This window comes from Martes martes (genome assembly GCF_963455335.1).
Source record: "Martes martes genome assembly, chromosome: X".
NCBI classification, from domain to species: domain Eukaryota; kingdom Metazoa; phylum Chordata; class Mammalia; order Carnivora; family Mustelidae; genus Martes; species Martes martes.
In genome coordinates, this window is record NC_137897.1 from 55,482,918 (window position 1) to 55,495,351 (window position 12,434).

At 38.1% G+C, this 12,434-nt stretch overlaps 1 protein-coding gene across 1 annotated transcript in view; it reads right to left on the reverse strand.

Moving 5' to 3' along the window:
• The window catches only part of TEX11 (testis expressed 11), a gene marked incomplete at its 5' end in the record, with an annotated part of 270,791 nt that overhangs the window by 98,587 nt on the left and 159,770 nt on the right, over positions 1-12,434 (reverse strand). Inside the window, 3 exons of the mRNA XM_080795516.1 lie at positions 1,590-1,630; positions 4,750-4,806; positions 8,863-8,948. Of these exons, the coding sequence (XP_080651642.1) occupies positions 1,590-1,630; positions 4,750-4,806; positions 8,863-8,948 (184 nt within the window). The remainder of the gene's footprint in view (positions 1-1,589; positions 1,631-4,749; positions 4,807-8,862; positions 8,949-12,434) is intronic.

Consider the following 12,434-nt stretch of genomic DNA (forward strand, 5'->3'; position numbering starts at 1 on the left):
TTAAAATTTTACCTAATCATTCACCACCTGAAGCAGAAAGATAGGATTTACATGTAAGGAAATAAAAGAATAGGAACAATCATTAAAAAGACTGAAATGGAGGGGTGCCTGGGTGGCTCAGTGGGTTAAAAGCCTCTGCCTTCAGCTCAGATCATGATCCCAGGGTCCTGGGATCGAGCCCCGCATTGGGCTCTCTGCTTGGTGGGGAGCCTGCTTCCTCCTCTCTCTCTGCCTGCCTCTCTGCCTACTTGTGATCTCTGTCTGTCAAATAAATAAATAAAATCTTTTTTAAAAAAGGCTGAAATGGAGATTGAGAACTGGAAGAGTATTGATAGGCTGCTGTAATACTTACTGAGCTCCCACAGCAAGCACACCGAAGAACCAGAACATGCTGTCATCATCACAAGACATTTATTATATACCCTTCTCAAAGGTAAGAATACCAAACAGCCAAGTTTGAAAACCTTGGTTTCTTTTTCTAAGATTTTATTTGACAGAGAGAGACAGTGAGAGAGGGAACACAAGCAGGGGGAGTGAGAAAGGGAGAAGCAGGCTTCCCGTCGATCAGGTAGCCCGGTGCAGGGTTCAATCCCAAGACCCCAGGATCTTGACCTAAGCCGAAGGCACATACTTAATGACTGAGCCACCCAGGCGCCCCTGGGTTTCTAAAAGCCTTGGTTTCTAAACTACTTTGTTATATTCAACATCTTAGTGATAGGTATTTGAGGTGTAAAATTGAACTAGTGAATAAAGAGAAGAGAGTTTCTAAGATGTTTTGGATATAAGGAAGTAGGTACTTGGGTAGTGGAAATAGGAAGAGCTGTTAGGCAAAAGTGACACTGGCTAAGAAAGCACAGCGTTGGAAAAAAGAAATTGATGTGGCTAGGAGGTTAGCTTAAAGTGAAGAGGGAGGAGTTATTAGTAGACAGAGGAGATGACACAGTCTTGGGTAGTTCGATAAACAAGTTTCAAAATAATAAAGTAAACTATCTGAATCTGATTCAGAGGGCATGAAAATTAACAGGGTGCACAGCATTTTTATTTGTCTTGATCCTTTTTCACCTGTTCTATTCTTAGGTTAGGATCAAGTAGCAATAAGGACAGACAGAAAGGACAGAAGAAAAGAAGGAATTCTCTTTAAAATAAATTGGAATATGGGATGCCTGGGTGGCTCAGTGGGTTAAGCCTCTGCTTTCGGCTCAGATCATGATCTCAGGGTCCTGGGACGGAGCCCTGCATGGAGCTCTCTGCTCAGCAGGGAGCCTGCTTCCTTTCTCTCTCTGCTTGCCTCTCTGTCTGCTTGTGATCTCTTTGTCAAATAAATAAATAAAATCTTTAAATAAAATAAGGTAAAATAAAATAAAATTGGAATGAAAGGAGAGAAGAAATCACATTTGGAAATGACTGTTAGTGATGACAAACTTTCCTCTGCTTGTGAATAAAGAAACCAAAGTAGACTTCTATGGCAAACATTAATAAAAGCATGAAGTTTAATTCAAACATGAAGTCTGTCTGAGCCATTTACCTGGAGAATTTAATAGAGGACAGAGGGAAGATGAAGGACTGAAAATAAACAAGACAATATTTACCCGTATTCAAGCAAGTCAAAAGTCTATCCATTTCTTTCTTTCTAAAAAATAAAGAAAAGAGTATTTTCCTACTGTTCCAAAGCTTTACTACAGAAAAGTACCAAAATGAGACCCCAATTGAGCTACACAAAGATAATGCAAAATTGTGAATTTCATGGTTCAAGGTTCCAACCTATCATTTCAACCTTATTTTTCACTACAGGATACTCTTCCTCATTCCCCAGCATTCTCACATCTTTTCGGTCTTCCCCTTCTCCTCTTACTCTGAGCAAAGGATTTCAATGGCTGATAAGGGTCACTGAATTTGAAAGCAGAGAGTGGTTTTTGTGATTTTCAAGCTTTTTCTTTTTTGAAGAAGGGAATTAGAACCCTTGTTTCAAATAAACTTTAATGAAAAATCTAATATCAAGAAAAGATGCAAGTTTAGCTACTCTGTTTGAACCAGTGGTGGGTAGAGGCCTAGAGCCTCATTTTCCTGGAAGTCCCTGAGGCAGTGCCACAGAATTTCCAGGGTTCTGAAATATATTTTAAAAACCACTTATCCAGTCCAGACTCTTCATTTTATAGATGAGGAAACAAATCTGGAAATGGAGGATGATGTGTCTAATGTCATGTAATTAATGACAATTCCAGGACTACTACACAGGTCTCTTGATCCTTTGTCAAATTTCTTTAGGGGGTATATAAATTTTAATGGAGGAAAACACGTCACTTTACTGAACAAAGGAATGAATACGGAAGTACTGGCAAGCTCAACTAAGGAAGTTAAGAAGAAGTAGTGTATACTATTAGACTGGCATTATCATGAGGAGCTCTAGTATTACATAATAAAGACTATGCTTCAGGAAAAGTAGCAGCTTTCTCAGACATAAATATTAGAAGTCTGGTTTACTTAAAATAACTTCTTAAAGTAAACTTCACTGATGTGAATTTCAGCTGATCTAAAGTTGACATCCTCACTTGTTTAATTCAGTGACTATAAAATAATCTAGTAAGGGTCCATTAATGCAAATACATAGTATAAAATAAGAATGAGGACCTGGATAGGGATGTATATATAGTCTATTTAAAAGCCAAACTGCTTAAAAAATTTTTAGCACGTAAGTTGTTATAATACTTAGGTAGATACTGCTAAATGAAAACCATCAGTTTTTTAGAAGAGAAAGGAACTTTAAAAATTACCCAGTCTAGCTTTTTTATTTAACAGATGAAAAAAATAAAGCTTAGGTAAGTTAAAATAAGTTGTTGTCTAAGATGAACTGGAGTTAGTGAAATAACTGAAACTGGAACTCAATTCTCTGACTCTTCCATTGAATGGGCTTTTTTTTTTTTTAAATAATCTTTGTTAAATAAGGTGTTGACTGCTATCTGAAAACACTGCTAGCAGATGTTCTTTATGACTATATTTATTATAAAACAATAAAGATCTATTTTTAAACTACTCTGTAATTTAAGTTTACCATTAATTTAAACAGGATTCCTTTCCTTTCCCCATTTCCAAATTGGTTTTAATGGATAAGGTTTGACTATATGTCACAATTACATGGAATATGAAGCACTTAAGACCAGTACTAAAAGTCTTCTTGTAAAGAACTGATTGATACTCAGCTACTTAAATAAACTGAGTGACTATTATATGTCAGACACTGTCCTAGGTTTCAGAGATACAATATGAATACAAATAGTCCTAGTCCTCAAAGAGATCTTATAATCTACTAGCTATGTTTGGTTTCTGAGTTTCTTTTCTTTTCTTTTTTAAAAATTTTAAATGACTTTTTAAAGTTTTGAAAATTGAAGTATAGTTGACACATAATGTAACACTAGTTTCAGGTATACAACACCGTGACTGGATAGGTCTACACATTATGCCATGTTCACCACAACTGTAGATGCCATCAGTCACCATACAAGGCTATTACAATACCACTGTATTTTTAAACTTTTTATTATGGAAAATTTCCAAGATGTTTCTATGTTAACAGACAAATGGAGCCACATGTACCCATTACCCAGCTTCAGTAATTATTAAACTCATCATCAATCTTGTTTCAATTCTACCTCCACCCATTCCTTTCCCTTCCCTATTATTTTGAAGCCAATTCCAGACTTCCTATCATTTCATCCATAAATATTTTAGGATGTATCACTAAGAGAGAAAGATTCTTTTACAAAACATAACCACACTATCATATGTCTAAAAGTTAATGTCTTAATATCATCAAATATTTGGCCATTATTAAGATTTAGAAATTTTTCAATATCTTTTTTTAGTTTTTTGCATTCCCTTCTAATATATTCATAGAGTCTGTAAAGAAGAGGCAAAATTTATGCTTGGGTAATATTTGTGTCATGAAAAAAGTTAATTCATCAGTCCGATATTATCTTAGTCACAGACTATTTCCCAAAGAATTTAGCTGAAGAAATGTATTGCCTCTGGGTACAAATTATATATAAAGCAAAATAGAGATACACTATTATAGAGTTTCTATCTAAATAGAGAATACAGAGATGAGCGATTACTTCTCTGAAAGTTATCCCTAATCAAGACCTGCAAGAGAGTTTTCTTTCAAATCATTAGGAGGTAGTGAATTTTGTGAATTAGAAATTGGTGACCCAATTCTTCCAACAAGTGTTAAGTTCTTGATGCTCATGCCATAGAAACTGTGAGCAGAAAGATATTTGAGTACTCCTGGCTGAGCTGATACAGATTCACAATCAATGAGCTGACCAGGTTATATGTTTCTGTGGCAAAGTAAGAAATACGACTATATATGTCTCATGTTAAGAAAGGGGGAAATAGATGCAATACCATAGTAAAATCATACCTAACATTACTGAGGGCTTAGTAAGTGCTTGGCACTCTTCTAAGTATTTTCACGTATTTACTCATTGAGTCATCACAGCAACCCCATAAGGTAGGTACTATTCTATTCTCATTTTACAGATGGGGAAATAAAAGCCCAGGTTACACATCTAATAAGAGGTAGAGCCAGGATATGAACCCAGAAAGACTGGCCCCAGAGCCTATATTGATCTTACTATACTGGACATCTCTCAACATACGGTTTATATTGGAAGTTACATATAATTATTCTAATGGAATAATTATTATTATTCTAATAATTATTCTAATGGAATCATTTCTGTTGAAATAACTTACTTGCTTTCAGATTCTGGCATCTGAGAAACTCTTGGGAGAACTAGACGAAACAAACACCTGTATGATAAAGTAATACAAAAAGTGATGCTTAGGAAAAACCATGTGAAAGAGTATTTATCACCTTATTAATCTTGATTACCCCCAGGAGGCAGAAGTGAGAAAAGAGAGGGTAAGGAGGAGACTAATTTTATTTTACTTATAGATCTTTGTATTGTTTTAATGGTTGTAATGAAAACATGCAAATTTTGTAAGTTGGGGAGAGTAATTTAAGAAAACCATTTAAAAGCAAAAGTTCTGTTTATGACAAATTCTTAAATAGTTCCACTGTTTATATATCACTGCTCCAAATCACCTGCTAGAACATCAGGTATCAAGTACAAATCTTAATGTTTTTCTTAAGGAGCCTGGAGCTGGCCTTTGGGTACCATGTAAACTAGAATGACTATTCTTTCAGAGGGATCTGACAGCATGATGAACTAACAAAATAAGGTAGCTTATAAAGTTTGAAATGCTAAAAATCTTCTTTAAAATACCATCTATCCTGAATGATTTTAGATATTTATCTGACTGAAGGAATGTAAGTAACTCAAGACTCCTCTGATTCTTATTTCTGTGACTCCATTCCTTTTCAAATGTAGTTGGCCAATAGGAAAACCACTATAGAACCCTTCTGGTTTCTGACTTTGCCACTGACATATTCTCAATCACATTAGAAGTTACCATGCCCTAACCTCATCCTCTTTTTTTTTTTAAAGATTTTATTTATTTATTTGACAGACAGATCACAAGTAGGCAGAGAGGCAGGCAGAGAGAGAAGGGAGGAAGCAGGCTCCCTGCTGAGCAGAGAGTCCGATGCGGGGCTCGATCCCAGGACGCTGGGATCATGACCTGAGCCGAAGGCAGCGGCTTTAACCCACTGAGCCACCCAGGCACCCCACCTCATCCTCTATCTTACTACTGTATGTAAAAGTTCCCTTTTGATAAACCATTTTCCTTCACAGAAAGAGAAAAGGGGGAAAAATCAAATTCAACTGATGCCTTTTTTAAAAAGATTATTTATTTGAGAGCACACGCGTGCGTGCAGAGCAGGGGGGAGGGACAGAGGAAAGGGAGAAACAGACTCCCTGCAGAGCAGGGAGCCCAAAGAGGAGCTTGATTCCAGGACCCTGAGATCAAGACCTGAGCCAAAACCAGATGCTTAACTGACTGGCACTCCCAACTGATATCTTTTTTTTTTTTAACTTTAAGCATCCCTATCAAATTTCCAAAGACATTTTTCACAGAAATAGAAAAAAATATCCTAAAATTCATATGGAAACACAAAATACCCTGAATAGATAAAGAAACCTTCAGAAAGAAGAATAAAAAAGCTGGAGACATCACACTTCCTGGTTTCACATTATACTACAAAGCTATAGGAATCAAAACAGCATGGTACCAGCACACAAAAAGAACAGAATAGAGAGCCTAGAAATAAACCCACGTATAAACCATGTATAGATCATGTTAACTAATATTTGAGAAGAGAGCCAAGAATATTCAATGGGGAAAAGACAGTCTTTTCAATAAATGTTGTTGGTAAAACTGGATATTCACATGCAAAAAAAAATGAAATGGGGCCACCATCTTTCACTACTCACGAAAATTAACTTGAAATGGATTAAACACTTAAGACCTGAAACCAGTAAACCTCCTGAAAGAAAACATAGGGGGAAAGCGCTTTGACAACGACTTTCTGGACAGGACACCCAAAGCACAAGCAAAAGTGGGCAAGTGGGATGGCATCAAAGCACAGAGCTTCTGTATAGCAAAGGAAACAAAATGAAAAGGCAACCTACAGAATAGGAGAAAATACTTGCAAACCATGTATCTGATAAGGGGTTACTATACAAAACAAATAAGGAGCATATACAACTCGGAAAAAAAATAGAAATAATCTGATTTAAAAATGGCCAAAGGACTTGAATAGATATTTTTCCAAAGAAGTCATGCATGGTCAACAAATACATCTTTTCAGATGCTGAACATCACTAATCATCAGGGAAATGTAAATCAAGACCACAAAGAGGCATCACCTCACACCTGTTAGAATGGCCAGTATCAAAAAGACAGACAAGTTTTGGTGAGGATGTGGAAAAGAAGAAAACCTCTGACATCCTTGGTAGAAACAGAAATTGGTACAGCCACTAGAAAATAGTATGGAGATTCCTCAAAAATTAAAAACAGAACTACCATATGATCCAGTAATCCCACTTTTGGGTATAGATCCAAAGGAAAGAAATCACTACCTCGAAAAGCTACCTGAACCCTCATGTTCACTGCAGCATTATTCATAATAGCCAAGACATGGAAACCTAAGTATCCTAAGTATCCACTGATAGATGAATAGCTAAAGAAAAATGTGATATGTACACACACACACACACACAAAGGAATTTTTTAAAAAAGATTTTTATTTATTTAATTGACTGACAGAGACACAATGAGAGAGGGAACAGAAGCAAGGGGAGTGGGAGAGGGAGAGGGAGGCTTCCCGCCAAGCAGGGAGCCCGATGTGGGGCTTGATCCCAGGACCCCGGGATTATGACCTGAGCTGAAGGCAGCCGCTTAATGACCAAGCCACCCAGGCACCCCACAAAGGAATATCTTTTTTTAATTTATTTATTTGAGAGAGAGAGAGAATGAATGGGGGGAGGAGCAGAGGGAGAAGGAGAGAAGAGAGTCTCAAGCAGACTCCACACCCAGCACAGAGCCTGATGTGGGTCTCGATCTCATGACCTTGAGATCATGACCTGAGCCCAAATCAAGAGTCGGACACTTAACTGACTGAGCCACCCAGGTATCCCACCCCCACAGGAATATTATTTAGCCCCTGAAAAGAAGGAAATCCTGCCCTTTGTGACAATATGGATGGACTATGAGAGCCTTGTACTAAGTGAAAAGACAAAGAAAGACAAATACTATACTATCTCACTCATGTGCTGAATCTTTTTTTTTTTTAATTTTATTTATTTATTTGACAGACAGATCACAAGTAGGCAGAGAGGCAGGCAGAGAGAGAGAAGGGAGGAAGCAGGCTCTCTACCGAGCAGAGAGCCCGATGCGGGGCTCGATCCCAGGACCCTGGGATCATGACCTGAGCCGAAGGCAGAGGCTTTAACCCACTGAGCCACCCAGGCGCCCCCATGTGCTGAATCTTTTAAAAAAAGTGAAAAACACAGAAACAGAGTAGAATGGTGTGTGCTAGGAGCTGGGTATAGAAGAAGTGGGGAAATGTTGGTCAAAGGGTACAGACTTCATATTATAAGATGTATAAGTTGGGGATCTAATTTTTTTTTTATTTTTTTTAAGATTTTATTTATTTATTTGACAGAGAAAGAGAGATCACAAATAGGCAGAGAGGCAGGCGGGGAGAGGGGGGAAGCAGGCTCCCCGCTGAGCAGAGAGCCCGATGTGGGGCTCGATCCCAGGACCCTGAGATCATGACCAGAGCCAAACGCAGAGGCTTTAACCCACTGAGCCACCCAGGCGCCCCTAAGTTGGGGATCTAATGTAGAGCATGGTGACTATAGTTAATAAGATTGTATTATATATTTGAAAGCTGGGAAGAGACTAAATCTTAAATGTTCTTACCACACACAAAGAAACTGTAATTTCGTTAGGTGCTAAATATGTCAACTAATTTTGTTGTGCCAATCATTTCATAATATATGCATGTTTCAAGTCATCAGGTTATACACCTTAAATTTATATGTTATCTGTCAATTATATCTCAAAAAAGCTTGGAAAAAATTTAAAATAACAGTTGGTATAGTAGGCCTGATCACATCACATCAGTACTATTTTTTTTAAAGATTTTATTTATTTATTTGACAGAGAGAGATCACAAGTAGGCAGAGAGGCAGGCAGAGAGAGGGGGAAGCAGGCTCCCCGCTGAGCAGAGAGCCCGATGCGGGGCTCGATCCCAGGACTCTGAGACCACGACCCGAGCTGAAGGCAGAGGCTTAACCCACTGAGCCACCCAGGCGCCCCACATCAGTACTATTTTGACAAAGTTTATAGACCAAGAGTAACAGGAAATTCTTTCACATCTACAGGATGTGAATCACTTACTTTAAAGCTGTAAGGACTTGTTGCGGGTCTTCTGAATATCGAGCTAAATATTCCAAAGCTTTTCCTGCCACAATTTGTTGTCCATTCTAAAAAGGACAAATAAATTACATCTCAAAGTGGTACTTACAGAATGTTACCTTTATTCCTGTCCTCTAAGGACAAGAAAAAAATCTGAACTTGTTCATTTTATATTATGGAAAGAGCCAATGCAAGATGATAGAATGAAGAAACAACTCATTGACAAAAACAGAACAGGTTCATATTGGCCTCAGAAACCCACTCCTCCCTACCATAAATATTTAGACTGGCCAACACTGACATGAACCCACTAAGACTAATCTTATTGTGATCTTTATCTCTGTTCATTAGCAGTAACCAAAAGAACCCCAGACCTTCATTTCTAGTACCCGAATCCCCATAAAGCTCTATAAACCCCCCTTTTCGCATTTCACCCCAAATCCCCCAACCTTTCCACATATGCTTTCTGAAGTCCAGTTTGTTATCAAAATCTTCTCTGTGAGCAACCCCTTCCCTGAAAGTTCCCTCCACATTCTGTAATGGAAATCTAGATCCCACCAAGGATACTGCTTCCAAAGAAGCCCTCTGAAGTAGTGGTGATTTTTCTCTCATTTCCCTTCTACTCGTAGAACTGGAGATGGAGTAGGCAGCATTTTTGCTCTTCATTGCTGTTTTAAAATTATTCTCCCTTTCCCAACCCCCAAATCCCTAGCTTTGAATTTCCTATCATCAGACTATATCACCCACCATTTCTCATTGTGCTGATCTACCAGCTTTCTGGCCATTTCTTCTCATTTCTTGATGACTTATCTACTGCACAGTTATTTTCTCAAAAAACTACTCCTGTCTTAGTTTTTGGCACTTTCAATATATAGATAGATGATCCTCCTAATATTCTAGTCTCTTAGTTCCTTGATTTCTACTCTATCTTAGCTGTTCACTAACAGTCATTGACTGTAACCTTTCATTACTATCGTCTTCTCATGAATTTGTTGGCCATCTCTAAGTTTTCTTTGAAGAAATGTCTGTTCATGTCTTCTGCCCATTTTTAAACTGGATTATTTGTTTTTTGGGTGTTGAAGTTGTGTTGGTTCTTTATATATTTTGGATACTGCCCCTTTATTGGCTATTTCATTTGCAAATATCTTCTTCTATTCAGTACGTTGTCTTTTAGGTTTGTTGATTATTTCCTTCACTGTGGAGAAGATTTTTATTTTGATGTAGTCACAATAGTTTATTTTTTTTTAATTTTTTATTTATTTTCAGCGTAACAGTATTCATTGTTTTTTTACCACACCCAGTGCTCCATGCAATCTGTGCCCTCCCTAATACCCACCACCTGGTTCCCCCACCCTCCCACCCCGCCCCTTCAAAACCCTCAGGTTGTTTTTCAGAGTCCATAGTCTCTCATGGTTCACCTCCCCTTCCAATTGCCCTCAACTCCCTTCTCCTCTCCATCTACCCTTGTCCTCTATATTATTTGTTATGCTCCACCAATAAGTGAAACCATATGATACTTGACTTTCTCTGTTTGACTTATTTCACTCAGCATAATCTCTTCCAGTCCTGTCCATGTTGCTACAAAAGTTGGGTATTCGTCCTTTCTGATGGAGGCATAATACTCCATAGTGTATATGGACCACATCTTCCTTATCCATTCATCCGTTGAAGGGCATCTTGGTTCTTTCCACAGTTTGGCGACCGTGGCCATTGCTGCTATAAACATTGGGGTACAGATGGCCCTTCTTTTCACTACATCTGTATCTTTGGGGTAAATACCCAGCAGTGCAATTGCAGGGTCATAGGGAAGATCTATTTTTAATTTCCTGAGGAATCTCCACACTGTTCTCCAAAGTGGCTGCACCAGTTTGCATTCCCACCAACAGTGTAAGAGGGTTCCCCTTTCTCCACATCCTCTCCAACACACGTTGTTTCCTGTCTTGCTAATTTTGGCCATTCTAACTGGTGTCAGGTGGTATCTCAATGTGGTTTTGATTTGAATCTCCCTGATGGCTAGTGATGATGAACATTTTTTCATGTGTCTGGTAGCCATTTGTATGTCTTCGTTGGAGAAGTGTCTGTTCATATCTTCTGCCCATTTTTTAATATGATTATCTGTTTTGTGTGTGTTGAGTTTGAGGAGTTCTTTATAGATCCTGGATATCAACCTTTTATCTGTACTGTCATTTGCAAATATCTTCTCCCATTCCGTGGGTTGCCTCTTTGTTTTGATGACTGTTTCTTTTGCTGTGCAGAAGCTTTTGATCTTGATGAAGTCCCAGAAGTTCATCTTTGCCTTTGTTTCCTTCGCCTTTGGAGACATATCTTGAAAGAAGTTGCTGTGGCTGATATCAAAGAGGTTACTCCCTATGTTCTCCTCGAGGATTCTGATGGATTCCTGTCTCACGTTGAGGTCTTTTATCCATTTCGAGTTTATCTTTGTGTACGGTGTAAGAGAATGGTCAAGTTTCATTCTTCTACATATAGCTGTCCAGTTTTCCCAGCACCATTTATTGAAGAGACTGTCTTTTTTCCACTGGATATTTTTTCCTGTTTTGTCAAAGATTATTTGACCATAGAGTTGAGGGTCCATATCTGGGCTCTCTACTCTGTTCCACTGGTCCATGTGTCTGTTTTTATGCCAGTACCATGCTGTCTTGGTGATCACAGCTTTGTAGTAAAGCTTGAAATCAGGTAACGTGATGCCACCAGTTTTATTTTTGTTTTTCAACATTTCCTTAGCAATTCGGGGTCTCTTCTGATTCCATACAAATTTTAGTATTATTTGCTCCAGCTCTTTGAAAAATACTGGTGGAATTTTGATTGGAATGGCATTAAAAGTATAGATTGCTCTGGGTAGTATAGACATTTTAACGATGTTTATTCTTCCCATCCAAGAGCATGGAATGGTCTTCCATCTTTTTGTGTCTTCTTCAATTTCTTTTAGGAGTGTTCTGTAGTTCCTCGAGTACAGATCTTTAACCTCTTTGGTTAGGTTTATTCCGAGGTATCTTATGGTTTTTGGTGCTATAGTAAATGGAATCGATTCTCTAATTTGCCTTTCTGTATTTTCATTGTTAGTGTATAAGAAAGCCACTGATTTCTGGACATTGACTTTGTATCCTGCTACATTACTGAATTGCTGTATGAGTTCTAGTAGTTTGGAGGTGGAGTCTTTCGGGTTTTCTATATAAAGAATCATGTCATCTGCGAAGAGAGAGAGTTTGACTTCTTCCTCGCCAATTTGGATACCTTTTATTTCTCTTTGTTGTCTGATTGCTGTTGCTAGGACTTCTAATACTATGTTGAACAAGAGTGGTGAGAGTGGGCATCCTTGTTGTGTTCCTGATCTCAATGGGAAGGCTGCAAGCTTTTTCCCATTGAGGATGATATTTGCTGTGGGTTTTTCATAGATAGATTTGATGAAGTTCAGGAATGTTCCCTCTATCCCTATACTTTGAAGCGTTTTAATCAGGAACGGATGCTGGATTTTGTCAAAAGCTTTTTCTGCATCAATGGAGAGGATCATGTGGTTCTTCTCTCTTCTCTTATTG